Source organism: Saccopteryx bilineata, chromosome 2 (assembly GCF_036850765.1).
Source record: "Saccopteryx bilineata isolate mSacBil1 chromosome 2, mSacBil1_pri_phased_curated, whole genome shotgun sequence".
NCBI lineage: Eukaryota > Metazoa > Chordata > Mammalia > Chiroptera > Emballonuridae > Saccopteryx > Saccopteryx bilineata.
The window spans coordinates 38,177,048-38,202,355 of record NC_089491.1 but is presented as its reverse complement, the minus strand read 5'-3'; the positions used below and the strand labels follow the sequence as shown (position 1 = coordinate 38,202,355).

The window sequence follows — 25,308 nt, the reverse complement described above, 5'->3', positions numbered from 1 at the left end:
TCTGTTAACATTCATCACCATAATAATTATAAAATTTTTGTTTGTGATAACTTTTAAGATTTTTTTTCTTAGAAACTTTCAAATATGCAATACAGTATTATTAACTATAGTCACTATGCTATACACTACATCCTTATAATTATTTTCTGATTGAAAGTTTGTACCTTTGACCCATTCAACCATTTTTGTGTAGAATCATTTTAGTTTAGCATTTTCTTTTTCTTTTTTTTTTTAAGATTTTATTTATTGATTTTACAGAGAGAGGAAAGAGAGGGAGCAAGAAGTATCAACTCATAGCTGCTTCACTTTAATTGTTCTTTAATTGATTGCTTGTTGTAAGTACCTTGACCCAGGCAAGCCTAGTGTTTCAAACTGGCAACCTCAGCATTCCAGGTCAACACTCCATCCAGTGTGCCACCATAGGCCAGGCTAGAATCATTTAGTTTTGAGATTGAAAGAAACATGAAGATCTGTGGTAAGCCTGAGACAGCACGGACTGTACATATACATTCTATAATTCTGCCCCAGAGCAGCTGCCTCCTGCCATACTGGGTCAAGCCTGGGGCTGTACCCCATGCCTTAGCCTGTCAGGCCAGTGGGGAGGTCCACTTGTCCCTCTCCTCCAGGTAGCACTTGGAGAGCCTGATAGTTTGAGTCAGGGGTCGGGAACCTTTTTGGCTGAGAGAGCCATGAACGCCACATATTTTAAAATGTAATTCCATGAGAGCCATACAACGACCCAGGTACATTACGCATTATCCAATAAAAATTTGGTGTTGTCCCGGAGGACAGCTGTGATTGGCTCCAGCCACCCGCAACCATGAACATGAGCGGTAGGAAATGAATGGATTGTAATACATGAGAATGTTTTATTTTTATTTTTTCAAAATGTTGTGGGGTTTTAATTTATTTATTTATTTTAATTCATTTTTAGAGAGGAGAGAGAGGGAGAGAGAGACAGAGAGGGAGAGAGAGGAGAGAGAGACAGAGAGAGAAAAGGGGGGAGGAGCTGGAAGCATCAACTCCCATATGTGCCTTGACCAGGCAAGCCCAGGGTCTTGAACCAGAGACCTCAGCATTTCCAGGTCGACGCTTTATCCACTGCACCACCACAGGTCAGGCCGAGAATGTTTTATATTTTTAACATTACTATTTTTTTTTATTAAAGATTTGTCTGTGAGCCAGATGCAGCCATCAAAAGAGCCACATCTGGCTCACGAGCCATAGGTTCCTGACACCTAGTCTGAGTTCTTGACAGTGGATTTGGGGGAGGGAGTAAATACCTTTAAAAAGTGAACTCCAGGAGAAGAGAGTATGTGTGAGGTGGGGCAGAGGTTTCAAACAGAGGTATTTCAGGAGCTAAGTGAGAAGGCAAGACCATGAAGCTGGGCTTCTGGCCTTTTACCTGGTATCAGCTAGGGCAGCTCTGCCTTTTCAATCTTACCTAGGCTTCTAAGTAAGATTTCTTTTGAAAGACGGGTTCTGCTAATGTTTAAAACAAAAAAGGGTTTAAAACTGCTTTAAGAGAAAGAACTAATGTTGATTTAGTTTCAGATCACAATCTCACCCCCTACTCAGCAGTGTGATCTTAGACCAAGTGACTTAATTTTTGTGAGCTCCCATTTTCTTCTCTGTAAAATGGGAGTGATGATAGCATCTAATTCATCGAGCTGATAAAATAATGGAAATGTGTGTAACGTACTTAGCATACTTCCTGGCATTTGCTCAGCACTTAATCTTAGTTTTTAGGGACAATAAGAAACCATTATAGAGGCAAGGAGCAGAGATGCAATGTGAACAAAGTAGCATTTTTATAAGATTTTACTTACCTCAGTGGAAAATAAGGGCAGCTGGAACAGAGAAAGACCAGAAGCAGGGAGTGCAGATAATGTTGGAGTAATTGGAATAATTTAGGCATGAGAGGATGGGACAGGGATTAGAGCAGAGAAATGGGAAAGGAAGAATGGGCTTTGATAGACATTGGAAGGAAGTTCTCCAGGACTTAGTGGCTGTTAGAATGTGGAGGGCAAGAACAGAGGGCAAGTTTGGAGACCTGGATGATAAAAGAATAGTGTTGACTTTGTGAAAATGTTATCACCCAATATTTTTTATTTTTTATTTATTTATTTATTTTTACAGAGACAGAGAGAGAGTCAGTGAGAGGGATAGACAGGGACAGACAGACAGGAACGGAGAGATGAGAAGCATCAATCATTAGTTTTTTGTTGCGCATTGCAACACTTTAGTTGTTCATTGATTGCTTTCTCATATGTGCCTTGACTATGGGGCTACAGCAGACCGAGTAACTCCTTGCTTTGCTCGAGCCAGCGACCTTGGTCCAAGCTGGTGAGCTTTTGCTCTAACCAGATGAGCCTGCGCTCAAGTTGGCGACCTCGGGGTCTCGAACCCGGGTCCTCCGCATCCCAGTCCGACACTCTACCCACTGCGCCACCGCCTGGTCAGGCTATCACCCAATATTTTTAAAGTCAACTCTATTGAGGTATAATTTATATAGAATAAAGTAAAAACACTGTAAGAATACTGTTGGACGAGTTTTGACAAATAAACCTGTGTGACTACTATCCCAATTAAAGTACAAAACAAAGTTTCTTCATGCTCCTTTGCAGTAAATCCCCACCTAATTCACTAAGTGTTTATTGAATATTTTCTTTGTCTCAGGCACTGTACTAGTTACTGGAGCCCCAAATGAGACAAATGAGACATAGCCCAGCCCTTGACAAGCTCACAAACTAGTCTAGACAACAGACATAAATTGGCAGTTACAATTCGAAGTTGTAAGTGCCACAAAAGGAATAAGCCTAGGGTGCTAGGAAGAGAACCGTGTAACCCAGGCCTGGTGGTACTTTTTTATGTTTCTAGGCTCCTAGACTAGTTAAGGACAGCTGGGTATGGGAGTGAAGGAGAAGGGGCAAGCTGTGAGAGAGAGTCTGATGTCCCTGATTTTTTCACTTCCTTTTTGTTCATTGGTGTCTCTGCTTTGTCACAAGCATCCACTGTCATTCGTATACGAAAAGTCCTCTTTCAGGGTGGTAAGAACTTTTGGTTGTTGTCCTTTACCTCTAGTCTTACACCTTTCCCTGTCTCTTGCCCACTGCTTCTTAGAAGAGATTGCAAATGCAACTTCAGTTGAGATGGTGCTGCCTGCAGTGCGGTAGATGAAATTCCTGGGGCCCATAGCTCCCATCTCCTCCTTGAGTGTCTACTGCACTAATTCAGAAAGGCCAGCTTCCCCAGACTGGATGTTCTGCCTTGACCTGTAGGAGCATCACCCATGACAACTCACAGATGAGCAATAAATAGAGTTTGAAGGACAGTGGCCTTCCCTTCTCTGTTGCTCAGTACTCTTCCTCATTTGCTTGCCTTCACATTGTGTTATATGTAAGCACACACAATTGGCTTTAATTACTCAAATTAATGCTTCATCTAGAAAGGAGGTAGATGAGAAGAACCTGTGAGAACCTGGAGAATGGCCATTGCTCCAGACTCTGGGCAAGCTATGAGTGTCTTAGATTTTCCAGAAGTCTTTAGAGATTCAGCTGGAGATTATGAACCTTTCAAGTCCATAATGAGCACCTCATTTTCTGTTAACATGATGGCCCTTACATCTGGCTTTGTTTCCATGGTTTCCAAACTGACTATTCTTATTTGCAGATTTCTTTGAGTTCATTTTCCAGTGTCTCAGCTGTGCTCTGGGGTCCTTCGGTTTACATCAAGATTCTATTGCACCAGGGCTGCTCAAGTGCAATTTCTGTTAGTTTGGGTCCACTTTGATCTTCCCTGTCTCTGTGTGATGTCATTAACCCATTTGTGTCATGCACAACTGCTCATCTCTGCATTTAAAGTTTTTTTATTGATTGATTGATCTGAGAGAGAGAGAGAGAGAAACATCAATTTGTTGTCCCATTTCTCCATGATTAATTGATTCCTGTATGTGCCCTGACTGGAGATTGAACCCTCAACCTTGGTGCATGGGAACAGCACCTCAACCAACTGAGCTACCCAGCCAGGGCTCACCTCTGCATTTTTAAGCCTGTACTTAAGCTTATAGGATTAGAAAAGCCCTGGAAAACTGACATCCCTCTCCAGTCCTGGGCAGTCTCCCCACCAGTCAGCATTGGCCCCCACATCCCTTTCTCATCTTTTTCACCAGAGGCTAGTACCTTACTTGGCACTCCCAAAAGCCAGAACAGGAAGACTATAGGCTTTATCTGCAATTCTGGCTTAGTCTCTAAAGGAAGATTTAGGCCAGGCTCTTAGAGAGCAGAACACTTATTGGTAGGGGGAAGATGGCTGTGAAGCAGTGATTGCAAGTCACCCTTTTAATAAGACATCTGCTAGAGCTGCCTGACTGGGTCTGCTGCCTTGGGAAAACGCAGGACCTGGGCCTCTACTGCCAGAACCTGACTCAGCCTCCTTCCCCACCACTAGAGCATGAGAAAGACCGGCTGTGTAAGAGTGCTGACTACATGAACCTACACTTCAAGGTGAAATGGCTCCACAATGAATATGTGCAGGATCTGCCTGCATTCCAGGGGCAGGTGCCTGAGTACCCAGCGTGAGTTAACTGGGCACTATGGGGGGAAGGAAAAGGGTCTCTCTGGTTTAGGGGGTGGGCAGGCCCAGTATTCACAATTTGATTCAGCAAGCCAGTCTTGAGACTGCCTATTCTGGGCACTACTGTCGAAAGAGAAAAGGGTCAAACCATGCACTACCTTCCAGAAGACCCCAGTCCATGGGAGCTTTCAGGCACATGGCATATGCCAACAACTAGCTCCAACCCTCAGTTTTCTTGCCTGGCTGCAGGTGGTTTGAACAGTTTGTCCTACAATGGCTGGATGAGAATGAGGATGTATCTCTGGAATTCCTGCGTGGGGCCCTTGAACGAGATAAGAAGGATGGGGTAAGTCACAGGCCTGAGCTTTACAGGGCTTAAGCCAGCAATTAGCTGTCAGCAGATGTTCTGCGCTTTAGATAAATTGGCTGTTCTTGCCCTGTGGAATCCATACAGAGGGCTATTGAGGGCCATCGAGCCGTCCCTGCTAGGCAGAGCCATTTTGAACCCTGTGAACTTGGTAAAAGGTAGTGGCTGAAGATGCTGACCTTGTATGTGGTCTTTCTTAGTTCCAGCAGACATCAGAGCATGCACTTTTTTCCTGCTCTGTGGTGGACGTATTCACACAGCTTAACCAGAGCTTTGAGATTATTCGAAAGCTGGAATGCCCAGACCCCAACATCCTTGCCCACTACATGAGGAGATTTGCTAAGGTGAGCATGACCATCCCTACCCCCACCCCTTACTAACACCACACTCACAGACTAGTCATGGGCCTGAGTTCAGCCCTTCTTTATGGTGACTTTCGGATGAAACCTGGGGTTTCTCCATTCTGCTTTGTGTCTAAAGCAGCCAGATGGGTTTATTTCAGTGCTGTTCTGGGCTTGAGAGGGAGCTTTTCCTTTCTATGAGATTCCACTTTACCTTTGTGTTGTGTTGTTCTAGAATGAGGGGTGTGACCTCTCAGGCAAGATCCTTGTGGGAAGAGCCAAGAGTTCCCTCTCCTTTCCTTTTCTTCTCTTTTCTCAGACCATCGGGAAGGTGCTGATGCAGTATGCAGACATAGTATCCAAGAACTTCCTGGCTTATTGCACAAAGGAGAAGATGGTGAGGGTCAGGCCCTGGGACTTTTGGAGAAGGGAGTGGAAGACACTTGAATCCTTACTTTAGAAGCTGTCCTTGGAGCTGAGGGTGGGGTATTGCTCTTGACTTCTAATTCCCATCAGGGCTTCATTTAAGATTGTGCCACAGAATAATAAGAACTTTTCTAGGAGTTCCTCTGAGCCTCCATTTGGTACTTTATCCTCTACCAAGCTAGACTTTTGCTTAGTCTTTTTTTATAATAAAAAATATTTGAGATATTCAAAGAGTTATAAAGAATAATACCGTAATACCTGGGGCCCACCACCCAGCTTAAAAACAGAAACATTTGCTCCTAATCTTCACTCATGAAGAATTGTCTGAATTGGTTCCAGATCTCAGTGCTTAGGGAAAGACACATATAATTCCTGTCATAAATTTCCCGTGGCTTTTGGAGTAGTATGAGAGAGGGAGGAACCCTGTGCTGATAGGTCCTGTACTAAAAGGAGCCAAGACTCAGCAGCCCCATCTGTTTTTAAAGCCCTGCATCCTGATGAACAACATGCAGCAACTGAGAGTCCAGCTGGAGAAAATGTTTGAGGCCATGGGAGGCAAGGAGGTAGGTCTTAGGGTTTGGGGTTCTATACTTTCCCTTCGTTCCTGAGCTCTTGACCACAGAATTCTACCCTCTCCTGACTGGGTATAGGCCAAGAGTTTAGCTTGGGGTCTGGGCTGGCTTTGGCTGAAAGATTTGAGTAGGCATTGGGGTTAAAGCCCAGGGAGGAAGGAATGGTAGCACAGTATGGGAGAAAAGGTACAGGAATCAACTTAACCAAGCTCACCTCCTGTGGATATAGTTGGACCCTGAAGCTGCAGATAGTCTGAAGGAGCTACAGGTGAAACTGAATACAGTTCTGGATGAGCTCAGCATGGTGTTTGGAAACAGGTGAGTGGCCCCAAACCACACAGCCCTCAGAGCCAGATGTGGCCCTGGCCAGTCTCCAGGCCCCTGCCCCATACCCATCCACCTAGCTTCAGGTATATGGATCTCCCCTTTCCTATTGGCTCTCCCTGCTGGTGCTACTCCAGGGACAGTGTGTTTGAGAAGGAGAGGGCTGCACTGTGGGCACATGTGTAGTTTCCAGGTGCAGATTGATGAATGCGTTAGACAAATGGCCGACATCCTGGGCCAGGTGCGGGGCCCAGGGAATGCATCCCCCAACGCCAGGGCCTCAGTGGCTCAGGATGCAGACAGCGTGCTCCGACCTCTCATGGACTTCCTGGATGGCAAGTAAGTACAGTACTCAGAACTATCCTCTGGTACAAGCAAGGCAGAGGCAATCAGACAGAGGAGCCTCTTGGGGAGGGGGTTCTCACTCACCCACCCCAGTCTTACCTGTTGCCTGGGCCTGCAGCCTTACCCTCTTTGCCACTGTGTGTGAGAAGACAGTCTTGAAGCGTGTACTGAAGGAGCTCTGGCGGGTGGTAATGAACACGATGGAAAGGATGATTGTTCTGCCCCCACTCACCGACCAGACGGTAAGAACACTTCCCTTCAACTTTCTCTTGTCCCCTTACCTCACTCCACGCTTCCTGATTGAGTTTGGAGTCCTCTGCTTTTGACTGATTCCCTCTCTGCCCAGGGTGCCCAACTGATCTTCACTGCTGCCAAGGAGCTGAGCCATCTTTCCAAACTCAAGGTACTCTAGATGTGTGGGGTCCTAATGAGGCCAGTTGCAGTGGGGAGGTTGCCCAGAAGAAAGGAAATTTGAACATTGGAGACAAGAAGAAGGAAAAGAGAGCAACATGTAGCTGTGGGTTGGCAAGTAGGGGCAAGATTTTCATGACAGCCCTGAGCTGTCCTGATAATGTTGCTTTCGCTGCAATTCCAGGACCACATGGTGCGAGAGGAAACACGGAGTCTTACTCCAAAGCAGTGTGCTGTCCTCGACATCGCCCTGGACACCATCAAGGTGCAGACCTCCCCTGCCTCCAGACAATCTTACGTTTACACTCTCCTGGCCCTGGCATTTCGTCCTGCCAGACGAGGTGTCCCTTGGGCTCTTGTCACCCCACATCGGAAGAGAGTGATTTTTATGTCTGTTTCTTTCTCTGCTATGTCTATATTCCTACTTGGGAACAACCAAAAAGGCACCTCCTGTGTAGTCTCAGGTTACTCACCATGGACCTAGAATACTTACTTATTCCTGGGTTCTGAATGCACACATCCAATTCACTTAGTTCCTCATTGCCATTCCTGAATATTTTCCACTGGGAATTAATCTTCCAGATCCTAATACCCTAGATCTGGATGATGTTCTCCTCTTTCATTTTTATATAAAGTAATTTGAATTTTCAATTTTTTTTCTACTATTCGTTTATTTATTCAGTGAGGCAGCATGCACCAGGTACTGTGTTCTGTGAAGGATACAGAAAGAATCAGATATGGTTCCTAGTCTCGAGATGGTTATAGTCTAGAAAGGTGGTAATATGGCAGGTACCTAAGAACTGTGATTCAGGGCACTTGGGAGAGGTATGCCATAGGTATAAAGTTCTCTAAGAGCTGAGAGGGGCAAAAGAGCACTTCTGGATTTCTATTCCCGTATCTTTGCCTATCCAGATAGGTCCATCCTTCAAACACCACAGTCCAGTAATGTTGCCATCCCATCCCTTACCCTTCCTGCCAGATACCCAAATAATATCTTTACCTGAGAGACTGTGACTCTAGCTCTCTGTGGTATTCCTGATCTTGTTTATTGAATGACTAACTCTCCTTACCATCCTCTCTGGCGTCTTCGTTGAGCCTCTGCTTAGATGTCATTTCTCTGGGGACAGTGTTGGGGAACTGCCTCTCTGTAAGGAGATGAGGCAGTAGCAAGTACTGTTTTGTCTTTCAGCAATACTTCCATGCAGGAGGCAATGGGCTGAAGAAAACCTTCCTGGAGAAGAGCCCAGATCTGCAATCCCTACGCTATGCCCTGTCTCTGTATACACAGACCACAGATACACTCATCAAGACCTTTGTGCGCTCACAGACTGCCCAGGGTAAGGCCTAAGAGCTTTGGGTCACACCTCCCTTCCTGATATATCTCTGCTTCTAGGGAGTCAGTGTCCTCTAGTCCTTAGGAAGGATCCAGGTACTTCTTCATAGATCCCTTCAAACTCAGATCCTGCTGCCAGGTATGGTGGCGCAAGCCTGTAGTCCTAGTTGCTCAGGAGGTTGAGGCAGGAGGATCTCTTGAGCCCAGGAGTTCTGGACTGTAGTGCGCTATGCCGATCAGGTGTCTGCACTAAATTCAGCATCGATATGGTGATCTCCCCTCCCAGGAGCGGGGGACCACCAGGTTGCCTAAGGAGGGGTGAACAGGTGCAGGTCGTAAACTCAGATTCCAGGATTCCTTGAGGACCCAATACTTACCCCACCTCATTCCCATACCAGTCAAGAGAATCACAGGGACCTGGAAAATGTGCCCGAAATGTTTTTTTCCCTCCAACATTGCCTGGCCAGTGCATGTTTATTGAACTTAATTAACATACCCTGTTTGGTAGAAAAAACAAAGAGAGGAAGCCTGTAGAATGAGTGGTTGAGATACTCATAATGGCTCATAGCTTTAGGAACTTTACTTGGAAGTTGTCTTGGAAATAGAAAGCAAAAGACTTTCCAGATTCAACAATGTGGATGAGAAGAGAGGCAAGCCATGAGAGCAGTTGAACGAGGGTGCAGATCACATGCATAACTGAGCTCCAGCCTCATAGGTAATGCTAATACTACATAGGAGACCCAGGCAACTGGTTTTCTCTTAGGACTTTCAGTCCTCAGAACCCCTCCCTGCCTCCATTCAGGCCTGTCCATATCAAAACACATCTGCAGAGACACGGCTAAGTTCTGACCCTGACCTGGAGCATGACCTTCCCACGATGGACCTTCAGCTGCATGTGTTATTTCTTGTTCCAAGGAAACCTGGGCATGCTTCCTGAGGGAGAGAAGCTGGTGGAGGAGGGAGTGGAAGGCTTAGGCCTTCCTGAGCATTGGATCTCAATTATAAAGCTGACCTGGACAGGAAGAGAGAGCTAAGCAGTTAGACTGGACTTGATGGAAGATGAAAAGATACACAAGACCTGTAGTACTGCTCCCTTTTCCACATCTGTTCTTATTTCAAGTCTAGTGTAGGAAGAAGAGAGAGGAAAAGTAATGAGCCTTGCTCAAGGACACAGAAACAACTTTTATAGATCTGAGTACATGTAATATCAGGGAGGATATGAGTTAATCCAGAAAGGCTTTTTAGAAACATTGAGCTAAATACAAAGATTAGGAGAGGCGGTAATGAGCAGATATGAAGTAAGAGCAAGAATGAGGACTGAAGGGAGGATCCAAGTTGATATGTATATTTTTCTACCTATTATTTTATTATTAAGGGCCTAGAAAAGTAGAGCCTACAGCCTTTCTCTTTTGTACCTCACTGGTCTCAGATACCTTCACTCTGTATGTTCTATTGCTTTTACCCATGATGTGAATGATCTTCGACCCATGAAGTCTAATTTTTAGTATTCAGGCACCAACCTCAGCTTTTTTACTTCTCTCTCCACCCTACTCCAATCTTGTGCTTCCTTAGAGTATGTGTAGAGCTGCTCTCAATGGCTGTTAACTCCTTAGAACACTAACTGATTCTTCTTTCTCTGTCCTACTGCTACTGCTACCTCTTGACTTTCCTGCCCTCACTCAGTACATGATGGGAAAGGTATTAGGTTTACTGCTAATGAGGACATTCGGCCGGAAAAGGGTATGTTATACACCATGTAGATGTGAGTCTAACATGGACTAATACTATCCCCTGTGAGCTAGAATGAGCCGCTTATGTTGGGAGTAGGGGAACCAGGTGCCAAAGTTCAGAAGCTCTACCCTAAGTCTCAGAGATGGACATTGTATTCATACAGTCTGAAATGGGGTTAACAATAGTTCTGTCCTCAGAATTTCCCCTCCCTTTCACCTTACAACAAAGAATTTTTTATCTGGGGTGCAGAGACAGATATTTTTTCAAAATACAGTGAGGCCTCTGCTGAGAGGGACCTGCAAATTGGCCAGACGTTGGGATTATGGAGAGGTTCAAATCTGAGTAGGACAACGTCTTTCTGAGCAGGGAAACCTCCCAAGCAGGGGCCTCCAGGAATCAGGAATAAGTGGGAGGTTGCTGCTTTTGGCTAAAAGGGATCCACATTGTTCCATTAAGACCATGGGGTGGGTGCAGTTCCCAGACAAAGACAGAGGGTGGCAGCACTATCCTTCCCCCACATCTTTCAATGAAAAATACTGCAGCCTAGGACATAAGAGTTGAGGAACCTGAGAGATTCCTGGTGCAGTTTTGAAAGAAGTTTTGCCTAATATCTTGTCAGCCTAACTTGTGTATTTTAATACACAGCCTCATTCTTTGTCCCCTTTCCCTTCTCCCATACTCACTTCCCCATGGCTACTGTGGGTGACTGCTTCTTGCTTCAGGGAGTAGGGTGGTAGCCTCCTAACTCCTTAGTTTTATCTGGAAAAATTAGGCCTAAAGTCTTCTCTGATGGGGGATCATCTGTCCATCTGTCCCTCAGGGTCTGGTGTGGATGATCCTGTTGGAGAAGTCTCTATTCAGGTGGATTTGTTTACACATCCTGGAACTGGGGAGCACAAGGTCACAGTGAAAGGTGAGTGGCAGGGACTTACATGTCTCAGACCTTTTCTTGCCCAGTTGCCTCATCAGTTAAAAGCAGGCACTGCTTAACTCAGTCCTCCATCTTAGCCGTCTACCACGGGAAATGCCACCTGGGGCTAAAGAACTGGGAACACTTGGTGGGATAACCTCACGTTTCCCTTGTTTGGGCAGTGGTGGCTGCCAATGACCTCAAGTGGCAGACAGCGGGTATGTTCCGACCCTTTGTGGAAGTGACCATGGTTGGCCCACACCAAAGTGATAAGAAGAGGAAGTTCACAACCAAGTCGAAAAGCAACAACTGGTCCCCCAAATACAATGAGACATTTCACTTGTAAGTTATGAGATGGGGGACCTGCAGGACTCGGATGGGGGTTCACTGGGGGGTAAAACTTGAGAGAGGAGAGAAGGGGTGGGCTGATGGCAGGTGGCTGAATTCAGTTGAAGACTCCCTCATTTCTGGCCTCCTACCTTCCATTTACCCTGTGCTCACAGCCTCCTGGGAAATGAAGAGGGGCCAGAAGCCTATGAGTTGCAGATATGTGTGAAGGATTACTGCTTTGCCCGGGAAGATCGCGTTCTAGGGCTGGCTGTGATGCCTCTGAGGGATGTGGCAGCCAAGGGCAGCTGTGCCTGCTGGTGCCCATTGGGCCGGAAGATCCACATGGATGAGACAGGCATGACCGTTCTCCGGATTCTGTCTCAGAGGAGCAATGATGAAGTGGCTCGAGAGTTTGTGAAGCTCAAATCGGAGTCTCGTTCCGTGGAGGAGGGGAGCTGAGCACCTAAGTTCCTGTGCCAGTGGGACAGCACCTAAGTTCCTGTGCCAGTGGGACAGCACCTAAGTTCCTGTGCCAGTGGGACAGCACCTAAGTTCCTGTGCCAGTTCAAGGCCAGTGGGAGTTACTATGTAGCCAGCATAGCTCCTCATAATTAAGAGGCTGACTCCTTCAGTTAAGGAAATTTAAGGAAAATTTGGGGGTGGTGAGACTTTGGTTTTTCACAGAAAGGGTCATGAATCTCTGACCAGCAGGTGTGTGGTGCTAGGAGCTGGGCTATGGGGTTTACTGCATAGGGAGATTTTTCATAAACGGAGAGGCAGACATTTCTTAAAGTGTCAGCCATTCTTAGTAAACATTCCTCCACACCTCATGTCTACCCCTCTCCATACTATATATATACCTTATTCATTTGGACCCACATGTACCTATTGTTAGAACAAGTTTAGAGGGCCAGGAGCTTATACCTGGCTGGCTAAGTAGTCAGTGGAGCATATAATTATTACTGAGTCCTGTAGTCTTTTTTTTTTTTTTTTTTGTATTTTTCTTAAGTTGGAAACGGAAAGACAGACAGACTCCTGCATGTGCCCCGACTGGAGTCCACCTGGCATGCCCACCAGGGGGCGATGCTCTGCCGCAATCAGAGCCATTCTAGTGCCTGAGACAGAGGCTACAGAGCCATCCTCAGCGCCTGGGCAAACTTTGCTCCAATGGAGCCTCAGCTGTGGGAGGGGAAGAGAGAGGCAGAGAGGAAGGAGAGGGGAAGGGGTGGAGAAGCAAATGGGCACTTCTCCTGTGTGCTCTGGCTGGGAATCGAACCCGGCACTCCCGCACGCCAGGCCTACGCTCTACCACTGAGCCAACCAGCCAGGGCCGAGTCCTGTAGTCTTGATTGAAGTATTGCCAGGACAGGAAAACACAGAATAGAATTCAGACTTTCCCTTGAGCAGAATCCACTGGTTTTGTGTGGCTTCGGTGAGAACAAGGCTTTGAAACTGAACAAGAAACCTTCTAGAAATGAGCTATGCTAATCCCTTACCCAGTTAATATCTATTGTGAGCAGAAGCAGGTTCATATGGTGCTTCAGAGCCTTGAGCAGAATATTCTTTGGAACTCAAGCACCAGAGGCCACCTTTTCAGGAGTCCCCCTACCTCACTCCTATGGGAAGGAAGTGATGCTTCAGGGTATGACAGGCTGTTCTTATGTGTATGCATCTGAGGTCTGATTGATGGACCTAAAAGAGAGGGCTATATTTTCTTCTTGAGGAGGCCCCGAACAAAGCCAAAAATTTTGGAAATTAGTCTAGAAGGAGCCCTCTTCACCTATGGCCACTGCCTTCTGGCTGTCCTCCCTCTAATAGAAAGAATCTAGCCTTTGACCTCACTCCCTTTCATTAGGTCAGCTGCTGTTCCCCTCAGAGATGTTCAGCCCTCCAGAAGAAGCTTGGACTATGATCCCTCAGTACAGGCTGGATGGAGGAGGGCTTCAGCTCTCCCTGGTTGGTCAGAGACAAACACTTTCAAGGAGTCATATGGACTTCCCAGGACTTTGCTCAGAGATGTGACATGGTCCTTGGACTTGCAGCCTCCTGGACTTCCTTCCTGGACTTTCCAAGGACTCTGCATTGTCCACATCTGTACTGGCCATTACATGAAACAAGAAACTAAGCATCTTCACTGTTGTTAATTATTGTATGTGCCATTGTTACAGGAGATTATTGGCTAGTTTGTAATAAATTATCTTATAGCAGCCTTTGAGGGTCTTGTAATTCTGTTCAAGCGTGGAAAGCTGCAGAAAGGACTATCCTGTATAATGGTAGGTTTTGAACCAGAAGCCTTTGCTGCTCTTCTCACCCCCCAGTCGCCCCACTGCTGTAAGTGGAGGGACCTAAAGCAGCTCTGGAACAACACCAAGCAGTAAAGCGGCCAATGTGCTAGCATCCTGGCCTTGACTTGAGACCAAACAGTCCAGTTAACAGAGTCATGGAACCTACAGCATCAGCTTCTTACAAAAGGTCCAGAAGATTAGGAGATGACATGTGTCATTGAAAACTAGTCCATGCTATGTCTTTCCTTTTCTAGAATTATGAGGCTTTTTTTCTAGAACAGACACAGCTTGGGTTGTAAGGACAAGGCAGGGGCCCACTGGGAAAAGATGTGTCTCCAGAGGTTGGTGGAGGGCTTAGGCTGCTATGTACAGGACAGAGGTGTAGGCCTGGAAGAGCACAGTGGCCTTTCATGCAGGGAAATTCAAGGATGAAGAGCTGGAGTAGAAAGTCTACCCCCAAAGGGGAGAAAACAAGGTAAAAGTGAGGCCTCCTGGCATGGGAATCAGAGAAGCTGAAACAGGAAAGTGCTCACCAATTCTCAACTTGCACTGTTGCCACTTTTGGGGTGGGGACTGAGTGAGAGCACAGATCAGGGAACTAACTACAGCATCCCAGTTTCTCATTTCCATTTGCTTGCTTAGTAAAATTTATTTGAAATTCATTGACTGATTTTAGAGAGGCAAACACAGGCACCCTTCACCATCCTGTAGCTATTCTAAAGCACTTCCTTTGCAGTCACCCTTCATGCTGTCCCTCCCCCCCTCCCCTCCACACACACAACTATGCACACCTGCCCCCTTGCTGGAATATCTGCAATCTTTTCCATTGCCTTCTAGGTTCTGACATCTTGGTTGCCTTTGGGACCCAATCTACCCTGGACACCCTCCCCACAGCATTGTGCATTGTTTTAATTTACTTGTCTGCCTGCCCCATCCACCTGGATCTACCCAAAGGCAGGGACCCCATCTGCCAGCACTGACAGGGCACCTAAGTGCTTTAAAGCCAGGCCAGTCTCCTTTAAAGCCAGGGGACTCCTTTGGAAATCCAGTGAGAAAGGGGCCTGATTGGGCAGGATTGTGGGAGGAGGGGCGTGTTTGGAGGCGGGGCTCTTCCCTGGGCTGGAACGTGAAGTTCTACAGCGCCTGCGCAGAAAGATGCGTTAAGATGGACGTCGCTGGAGTTGACTGCGCAGCGATGGTGAGCAAGAGGTCCCCGAAGGTGGCGCTGGAGGAGAGAGTATTGCCTTCTTTTCCCCAGCATTGAAGAAAAACCTCTATCCCTACACAACCTAATATTCATGACCCTCTGTGTACTTTCCAGTAGCTGTCCATCCTCATATGTTCTTGTAAACTGTTTTCCCCGAGGTTACTTTCTTCTCTCCGTACTCAAATATTCAGAGTTTCCGGACACTCTAGAGAAGATATATCTGACTAGATCCCTAGCAAAGGAGATATTTATCCCACAGATACCTCTCAAAGGGCACCTGTCTATCCAGTTACCTCATTGAACAGGCCCCAGCTAAGGCTGGTAACTTGGAGTTTTGTCCACTTTTCCAGCACTATCCAGATTCTTTGAGAGGAAGGCATAAACCTAATACTATATTTGACTTCAAAGTGGCACATTTGCTGCCATTGCGCTCTCATATGGGGCAGGAGACCTAGTCCATAAGGAAAAATCAGACTGGCTGACAGTTCATGGTTAACAAGCTTGCAGATTTGGCTTAGTAGTTAACTCTTTAGAACCAGGTTTCTCATTTTAAAAATGCAGATTTCCAGCTTTTTGAAAAGTTAGCTCTCGTAACTTTTAGCTCACATTCTCACAGTGACAGGTGTCTCACAGTGACAGCTGGTAAATTGGCTTACTAGAGTTCATTACAGACTCCATTACTCCCTATTTTCTTATATGTACTAAGCTTTACATTATTTGCCTGGTACCTGATAGGCATTTGAGTTTGTGATCCGTATGTAGGACTTTGAGTAATTTCTGCACCAATACTTTCAGCATTTAATGGAGACTGAAAAAGAGGTTGGATTTGTATTTATGTTGTCTTGGTTTCTGTAATGCTCTGATTAGGATTAGAGATCATCCTAATAGCTAAAACCCAGGGTGAAATCTATACTAAAGTTTTGGGTTTTTTTTAAAAGCATTCAATCAAAATATTTGTAGGTTTCTTGGTGCATTTGATTTTGAAGAAATCCATTGTGTTAACTCCTCTTTGATGAGGCCAGGCTAAGGACAAAGTATTGTTTCTCTTTGAGCACCTAATTATAATAGGGCCCGGCTCTGGTCTATAGTGAAAGTTATGTATCAAAAATGCTCTCCCCTTCCTGCCAGAACACACAGATGGTAACCCTTCTCTCTGAGGGAAAAAACAGGTCTTATAATTATCAAGAGTGGGGGTATTCTGTAAATGTACCTAATCAGAAGTAGAATAGAAGGACCTCTCATAGTGGATTTTTTTCCCGAGATCAGACGAGATTGGGCGCGTTCAGGGTGGTATGGCCGTAGACAATAGTGGATTTTTTTAAGTGAAAGGAGGGGAGATAGAGAGACAGACTCCTGCATGTGCCCCCACCAGGATCCACCTGGCAACGCCCATCTGGGGCTGATGCTGGAATCAACTGAGCTATCCTCAGCACCTGGGGCCAATGCTCAGACTAGTTGAGCCACTGGCTGCAAGAGGAGGAGAGAGAGAAGAGGGAGAGAAGCAGATGGTCACTTTTCATGTGTACCCTGACCAGGATCAAACCTAGGACTTCCACACACTGGGCTGATGCTCCATCCACTGAGCCAACTGGCCAGGACCACATAGTGGATTTTTTTTTTTTTTGTATTTTTCTGAAGCTGGAAACGGGGAGGCAATCAGACTCCCCAACCGGGACCCACCCGGCACGCCCACCAGGGGGCGATGCTCTGCCCATCCGGGGCATCGCTCTGTCGCGACCAGAGCCACTCTAGCGCCTGGGGCAGAGGCCACAGAGCCATCCCCAGCGCCCCGGCCATCTTTGCTCCAATGGAGCCTTGACTGCGGGAGGGGAAGAGAGAGACAGAGAGGAAGGAGAGGGGGAGGGGTAGAGAAGCAGATGGGCGCTTCTCCTGTGTGCCCTGGCCAGGAATTGAACCCGGGACTTCAGCACGCCAGGCCGACGCTCTACCACTGAGCCAACCGGCCAGGGCAAAGATTAAAACCTTCTTTTTTATTTATTTATTCATTTTTAGAGAGGGAGAGAAGGGGGAAGGAGCTGGAAGCATCAACTCCCATATGTGCCTTGACCAGGCAAGTCCAGGGTTTCGAACCGGCGACCTCAGCATTTCCAGGTCGACGCTTTATCCCCTGCGCCACCACAGGTCAGGCCGTAGTGGATTTTTAAAGAAGTAAAAATCACTTCTTTCAGTATAAGTATATGACCCACCTATTCATTGTGAATATTTGGACTAGGTCCCTGAATGAACATACCGTACGTAGAAGCAGAATGGCAAAGCCATGTAAGCAACATGGAATAGTGGAAATGCTATAATACCATGAATACAGCTCTGCTACATACTAGTCAGGGGACCCTGACTTTTAATTTCTCAGAGTCTGTTTCTTGCATCTGTTAAATAGACTAACACTTCCTGCCATGTTTACCTCAGAGGGATCAGATGGGCTTATTTAAATGTGAAAGCACTTTGAAAACTATACATTTTCTCTTAAGTGTATAGGGGATTATTATTGTTGTTATAGTTATTAATGACATTGTGAATTCTGTTTAACTTCCAAGGAATTTGTCTTGCTGTGTCCAGGTTCAAAATCAATAAATATTTGCTGAGCACATCCTATGTGCAGGTACTCATATGGGCATGGAGCCTGACATTGAACAAAACAAAAATCCCTGCCTAAATTTAAGAGTGAATCATCAGCATATTGAGTGCCTACAAAGTACCCAGTGCAGTGTAATAGCATAGTGAAGTAGTACATAGGAAGAATCTCGATAAAGGACTTGAGTCTGCCACGGTAAAACTGTGACTTTGTAGGAGCCTGCACCTCCCCATCTGTAAAATAAGGGGTTATACGTCACACTAGCTTCAGCACAATAGTGGTTACAACACTGTTTCTCTGTAGGTAATGGAGTATTTAGAGATACCGTATTCCCCCATGTAAAAGACACACTTCCCCCCAAAAAAATTTGGGGTCTAAAAACTGGGTGTATCTTACACAGTGGTTGTAGTTTTTTTTAACTTGCATTTCCCACTTTTTCGCACTTGTTTTTGTGCTCATTGTTAAAAAGACAGCAATTCATCATCAGACACAACTGAGGACAAGCATATGGATGGGAGTTTTGACAGTGATGAAGAGTTGTATGAATTTTATGATGAATAAAACTTGAGTTCAATAACTGTATATACATTTTTTTTCAAATTTTGGGCCCCAAAATTAAGGTGTCTTATACATGGGAGCATCTTATACATGGGGAAATATGGTACTTCCTGGAAGACCAGGTAGACCTGGAAGATTAGGAAGCCTTGGATTAGAAGAAAGAGAGGAGAATCTATTGTAGATAATGGCAATTAAATAGAAGTGCAAAGGAGAAGTGCCATTTATTGTTCTAGTCTAGTGTATCATTCAGAATCTTTGCAGAAAAATGATGCATTCAAAAGTGTTTAACTGAAGTTTAACCAAAGGGCTATTTATAGAGGTATGGTCAGTGTTAAAGAGCTAGAATGGAATGATGAAACACAGCGGTGGCAGATCAGTAGCACTCCTAAGCCTGAAGGGAAAGGGGTGAGAGTGTTGTTACTAGAGCCTAGCTAGAGCTGCAACCTGAGAGACTAGACTGCCTAACAAGAACTATAGCTCAAGTACTAAGCAGCCACTGTAAGAACTGTAAGACAGACGTGAAGCAGAAAAATAAATGCCTTAACCTTTCTTCCTTCCTGTCCTCCAGTCTTCAGCTATTACCTTCCATTGGTAAAACCCAAACAGAAGCCCAGGGGTAAGGGAGCCTGGGTGGTGTAGTTCATAGAAGTCAGCTTCCCAGGACACCACAAAGGGAGTTGGGTAGGAGGAGACACAGCTGACAGGTTAACCAGCAAACCCAGTGTCAAGGGGGGAAAAAGTTACTGCTTTGGACTTTTTTCCTCTATTCAAATTCAAAATCTACTCTAAGACTTAGTCTCCTTAGCTGTGAAGTGAGGATAGTAATGCCTTTGTCCCAGGGTGATTGTGAAGATTCTGATATGAGATATGAAGGTGCCCAGCACAGGGCCTGGTACATACTAGAGGCTCCTTTCTTCCTTTTCGTACATGCCTGAATGATTCCTTGGCTGAAATACTTTTTCAGTCAAAGTGTCAAAGTGTGGCTGGAACTGAGTTAATGAAGGTTAAAATAGTAGGAGATGAAGTCATAACATGTAGGCCCATATGGCCTATTTTTTTTTTTTTACTTTTTTTTTTTTTTTTTTTTAACAGAGACAGAGAGTGAGATAGACAGGGACAGACAGACAGGAACGGAGAGATGAGAAGCATCAATCATTAGTTTTTCATTGAGCATTGCAACACCTTAGTTGTTCATTGATTGCTTTCTCATATGTGCCTTGACCGCGGGCCTTCAGCAGACCGAGTAACCTCTTGCTGGAGCCAGCGACCTTGGGTCCAAGCTGGTGAGCTTTTGCTCAAACTAGATGAGCCCGCACTCAAGCTGGCAACCTCGGGGTCTCGAACTTGGGTCCTTCCGCATCCCAGTCTGACACTCTATCCACTGCGCCACCGCCTGGTCAGGCACCATGTGGCCTATTATAATGACTTTGAGTTTTAACAAGAGTAAGGTGGTGCCTGACCAGGTGGTGGTACAGTGTGGATAGAGCATCGGACTGGGACGTAGAGGACCCAGGTTCAAAATCCGAGGTTGTCGGCTTGAGCGTGGGCTCACTGGGTTTGAGCAAGGCTCACCAGCTTGAGCCCAAGGTCGCTGGCTTGAGCAAGGGGTTACTTGGTCTGCTGTAGCCACCCCCCCTACCCCCACCCCCCATTTAAGGCACATATGAGAAAGCAATCAATGAGCAACTAAGGTGCCACACTGAAGAGTTGATGCTTCTCATCTCTCTCCCTTCCTGTCTGTCTGTCCCTATCTGTTCCTGTCTCTCTCTCTGAGACACACACACACACATACACACACACACACACACACACACACACACACACACACACAAAGAGTGAGGTAGGAAGCCATTGGAGAGTTTTCTCTTTTTATTATTGATTTTAATTTATTGTGTTTACATAGATTCTAGTGTCACCCCGAATGCATCCCCCCTCCCCCATATTCCCCTCAACATCCTCCTTGCCCCCCTTCCTATAGCACCCTCCCCCCTTCCCTTCAGGTTTATCCCATCCTATCATACCGTTTCCCTCTGTCCTCTTTTCCTCTGGTCCCTTTGATACCTCCTCTGTCTCAGTTCCATTCCTCAGTTCATTTTGTTCATTGGAGAGTTTTCCAGGATTGTGTGTTCCTAGCATTTACTAAGGCATTGCTTGTTTGTTCATTCAAAAATATTTATTTAGAACATACCACATTCTAGGCACTGTTTTAGGCACTGGCAATATATGTCTCTACTCTTGAAAACAGTTTGGTCTTATGAAGGAGACAATTTCAATTTAAGATATAAATGTTAAGATATGAGTCAACATAGACTGTACCATGGGGGCTTATAGTAGGACATCTGACCATCTTTGGGGCATCTTAAAAGGTATCCTGAGGAAGACAGTGTAAATTTAAGGTTACTCAATAGTACTTAACCAGGTCTAAACAAAAGGAAATGGAGTTCTAGACAGTTGGAATAGTATGTGCACTTAGAATTAAAAAAAAAAAGAAGTTGGTTTATGTTTACTGGACAGTTGGCTTTGAGCAGGAGGATAGTGAGTGATGAGACTAGGAAGGTAAGCAGAAGCTAGGTTATGAAGGGGAATTTAGACTTTATCCTGAAGGCAATGGTAGGTTTTTAAGCAAACAAAGTAACAAATAGTATTTTAGAAAGATCACTTTGACTAGATAATAATGAAGACATTTGAAATGGGTCTCGGGGGAGGGTAAGAAGATACAAAACTGGAGATGAGAAGGCTAAAGATGGTGACTTAAACTTGGGGAGAAACTGGGGATAGAGAAAAATGGGTGACTATTCCAACTTAATTCTCTATTAACAAGGGAGGAGGTACAGAATTTCATGATTCATTATAAATAAAAAAATAAAAGAGCATTGTCAATGACAACTCTTAGGTTTCTGGTTTGGGCGACTAGGTAAATGGTAGGACTAGTAACTGATGTATGTAAAAGACAGGAAATAAAAAGAAAGCACAGACTTTGGGTATGTGAGAGCTGTTTTGTAAATGTAATTTTTTTGTGGTAAAATATACATTATTTAAACTTGATCATCTTAACATTTTAAAGTGTTCAATTCAGTGACATTAAGTATATTCACAATGTTATGCAACCATCACTACCTAGTTCAAGAACATTTTCACCCCAAAAGGAAATCTTATCCCCATTAAGCAGTCACTCATCAGTACATGTAGATTTTGAGACATTTGTGTGACATCCAAATACAGATGTTAAATAGACAGTAATACTGAAGCCCTGGATAAAACTTTAGGCTAGGGAGCTCTTTACCCTAGGGCAGGGGTCTCAAACTCAACTCAGCATGTGGGCCGCAGAGCAAGATCACAGCCGTTCGGTGGGCCGCACTAGGTCTACAAAAGGCAACTGTTACGCAACACTTTTCTCACTGCAGTTGAAAACAAAAAAAAATCAGTACAACAAGCACAATCGTACATGCAGTTTACTCAGTGTCACAAAACGACCAGAAACTGTAGTTCGCATCACAACTGCTGTTAACTAAGCTAATATCTAGCTAGGATGCTAGAGAAATGAAAAATACAAGTAGGCCCCTAGGCTTACTTAATTTTATCCAAAATATTTTGAACTTTGTGGATTAGTCTTGGGCCGCACAAAATTGTTCGGCCGGCCACATGCGGCCCGCGGACCGCGAGTTTGAGACCCCTGCCCTAGGGCCTCTGGACTTGAAGAGAATCTGTTATTGTTTTGAATTGAATATAAAATGTATTTGTATAATTGTATATGTTTATTTTCATGAAGAAAGGGTCTGTAGCATTAATAAAATTCTCAAAGAAATTTCTTAACCTGAACAAAGTTACTAACCACGAATATACATATATAATAATTGAAACCATCGGGTGGTTAACAAACTCAAAAAAGTTAGTAGTGAAAAAAAAAGAATGAGGATGAACCCTGGATAATGTTGATGATATAAAGAGGTTCAAAGGGTATAATCTTTAGTATCAATACAAGAAGCAAAAGTCATGTCTGTCTCAGATAGGTAAAGGCCTTTAAAAGGCAATGGTTTTTCCTACTTGTTAGATGTATCTCACTTGGTTGTCTCTGCCAACACCCAAATACATATTGTACAACTGCATTTGTGATCTGAAATAAGTTGTCTCCTTAGGTTACTAGTCATAACTTTTCCTATTTAGTCTTATTTTGGGCCATTAGGTAGGTGGGGTGAATATCATTACTGTCACTAGAGAGTTAACTAAGTTGTCAACAGTGTGTGTGTATCTTGTGGATAAACCAGCAGTTCTCAAAGTATGTGATCTGAACCAACAGCATCAGCATCACCTGAATTTGTAAAAATGTAAATTCTTGGGCCCCACCACAGCTCTGGTGAATGAGAAACCTGGGGGTGGAAACCAACCTCTCGGGTGATTCTGATGCATGCTAAAGTTTGAAAACAACTGTGCTAAACTATTTCTGGCTAATTTTTTTAGTCTATAAATAAAATATGGGTTTCAGGTTCTGTCATTATCTTTTCTATAATAAAATCTGCATGGCAACATTTTGCAATGTATAATGAATTAATTCCTCATGAAAACATTGTCTTGGAACATTCTTGTCCATCTGTGACCTCCCACCATTCTGGATTATAGATACATGTTATTTTTCATTTGATGTGCAACTGTCATCTTCAACAGTAGACATTCTAAACTGTCCACTTATTAAAATGCTGTGAAAAGGAAATAATTATTTCTGTAAATACCCTTTTTTACCTGCGCAGTTTTTTCTTTTGGAATCTCCTAGTCTTCTGCTTAGTCATATCCTTGGCTTTGGAGAGTACGAGATAAATCTCAGTGAGATTGCATTCTTCTCTCTTCTTACCACCCCCAAGGACTTTTCAACTACATGACCTTACCTAGAGATGCAGTAACTCTATACAAATCCCTTGAGTTCAGTAGCCATAGTTGTGAAGAAATTAGAAGTCACAGACTGAATTTGGAGAGAATTGATTTTAGTCATCAAGGCCAATTGAGAAAGGTTTTCAGCTTCTGCTAGTCCAAGGGACAAGCCAGGTAGTGCAATATTCTAATTGTTTCTGTCTTTCCAAGAAGATTGTACAGTAATTGAGGGCATGAATAATATTTATTTTTGCATCTTTGACCATGTCTTAGCAACAATACATACTAGGCACTCAATAAACACTTTCAAAATTTAATTAATCCAGAAGTTAGGTAAAGATTTTAATTCTGGCCCTACCTCTAAGCCACTATGAGTTAATTTAATTGACTACTGATTTCCTCATCTCTAGAATATTTAATAAGTTTTTCCCTTTCTACTTCCCAGTGTTTGTATAAAGAATTTAAATAGAGCCTGACCAGGCAGTGGCACAGTGGATAGAGCGTCGGACTGGGATGCGGAGGACCCAGGTTCGAGATCCCGAGGTTGCCAGCTTGAGTGCAGGCTCATCTGGTTTGAGCAAAGCTCACCAGCTTGGACCCAAGGTCGCTGGCTCGAGCAAGGAGTTACTCGGTCTGCTGAAGGCCCGCGGTCAAGGCACATATGAGAAAGCAATCAATGAACAACTAAGGTGTCGCAACGAAAAACTGATGATTGATGCTTCTCATCTCTCTCTATTCCTGTCTGTCTGTCCCTATCTATCCCTCTCTCTGACTCTCTCTGTCTCAAAAAAAAAAAAAAAAGATCATACAGGAAGTACTTTTTAAGGTCAAGAGAGCTTCATAAATGTGAAATTGCATAACAATTTTGATTCAGGTGCTCTCTTAGAGCGTTAACTGGTTCATTCTGAATTGTGGAGAGCTAACTTAACATAGTGAACTAGAAGTGAAGAGATCCTGGTTCTAATCCTGATTCCCTTTACATTCTTTGGGTCTTAGTCTACTTTTATCTCATATGAGGAAGCAGAGATCCAATTGGTACAGTGGTTCCCAACATTGGACTACCTGGTGCTGAAAAACACTGATGCTTGGGACCCACTCCCATATATTTGATTATGGGGAAAATTCTGGACCTTGAGGTTTATTTTTTAAATTCCCTGTTTACAGCCAAGGTTTTGCATTTTGTAAATCAGCAAAACCATTTATTTAGATAAAATCTTACACAAAAGTCCAGGTTACAATGTACATACTGGTAGAGCTTCTGCAGTTGCTATTTAGGAAGTTAAGCTCCAACTGCCAATCTCTTTCTCATGTCCCATTTTAGAACTCATGTTTCATGGAGCACTGTTAGAAAACCATTGAAATAGTTTAAAAAATCTTTTATAGGTCCAAAACAATGTCATGACCCTATGCCTGCTAATAAGATCTATGTTCTATGAGTGTGTGTTTTTTACCACCAATCTGACCCAGTGTCATACTGATTATTATGGGGATTAGCTTTCCATTTACTTCCTTCTGATTACACTAGCTCTTTTGCCTCAAGATGATGAATAGTTTAAAATTCTTGTTGCTACCCCTCCCAGAGTCTGATCCTGTACATCCAGGGAAGGTGTCAGATGTCTCTGTTTTCTATAAGGACTTTTCATGTCTCTGAAATAATTGATCCATGGACCATACTTTTGGGAAGACTGTCCTAAGAGGTTGTGGGTCAAAAGTAAATAAGGAATGCTGAAATATTGGGACAGCAGATTAGTTTCCTCCTGAGCTCAGTGCCTGATCTCCCAAAGAGGAGCATCTGGGCATTTAAGGCTTTAAATTGTACCCCTTCTGAACCATATATTTGACCACAGTTCTCAATTGCTGCCCTAGACACCTACTTCACAGTCATCTCTTCATCTATGGCCAAGTCTATAAAAGATGATATATATAGTAGTCAAGAGCAGTCAGGCAAGCAGGGATTCAACTTGACCACTGTTTGGAGCAAATCATTTCATCTTCTTCAGCCTCCGGTTTTCATTTGTTTTAAAGAAGGAGGAGGAGGGGGGGAGAGAAAGAAAAGAAAAGAAAGAAAGAAAGAAAGAAAGAAAGAAAGAAAGAAAGAAAGAAAGAGAAAGAAGAAGAAGAAAAGAAGAGGAGGAGG

General features: G+C 44.3%; 2 protein-coding genes across 11 annotated transcripts in view; both read left to right on the top strand.

Annotated features, from left to right (window-relative positions):
* The window catches only part of UNC13B (unc-13 homolog B), a 296,704-nt gene extending 282,832 nt beyond the window's left edge, over window positions 1–13,872 (top strand). For 4 of the 10 annotated variants that reach the window (XM_066256835.1, XM_066256836.1, XM_066256834.1 and 1 more), the window contains 14 exons: window positions 4,450–4,576; window positions 4,825–4,921; window positions 5,143–5,286; window positions 5,603–5,680; window positions 6,195–6,272; window positions 6,511–6,599; window positions 6,792–6,944; window positions 7,069–7,192; window positions 7,297–7,353; window positions 7,546–7,626; window positions 8,551–8,698; window positions 11,246–11,338; window positions 11,518–11,677; window positions 11,839–13,872. In XM_066256835.1, the coding sequence (XP_066112932.1) occupies window positions 4,450–4,576; window positions 4,825–4,921; window positions 5,143–5,286; window positions 5,603–5,680; window positions 6,195–6,272; window positions 6,511–6,599; window positions 6,792–6,944; window positions 7,069–7,192; window positions 7,297–7,353; window positions 7,546–7,626; window positions 8,551–8,698; window positions 11,246–11,338; window positions 11,518–11,677; window positions 11,839–12,124 (1,715 nt within the window). In that variant the 3' untranslated portion in view covers window positions 12,125–13,872. Of the gene's footprint in view, window positions 1–3,008; window positions 3,051–4,449; window positions 4,577–4,824; window positions 4,922–5,142; window positions 5,287–5,602; window positions 5,681–6,194; window positions 6,273–6,510; window positions 6,600–6,791; window positions 6,945–7,068; window positions 7,193–7,296; window positions 7,354–7,545; window positions 7,627–8,550; window positions 8,699–10,377; window positions 10,435–11,245; window positions 11,339–11,517; window positions 11,678–11,838 lie in introns of all 10 variants that reach the window. The other 6 variants (XM_066256833.1, XM_066256837.1, XM_066256830.1 and 3 more) reach the window with 3 other exon arrangements.
* Window positions 13,873–15,106: 1,234 nt separating this feature from the next.
* The window catches only part of LOC136324243 (phospholipid-transporting ATPase FetA-like), a 165,122-nt gene continuing 154,920 nt past the window's right edge, over window positions 15,107–25,308 (top strand). Inside the window, exon 1 of the mRNA XM_066256826.1 lies at window positions 15,107–15,148. The gene's annotated coding sequence lies outside the window, so the exon portion shown is untranslated. The remainder of the gene's footprint in view (window positions 15,149–25,308) is intronic.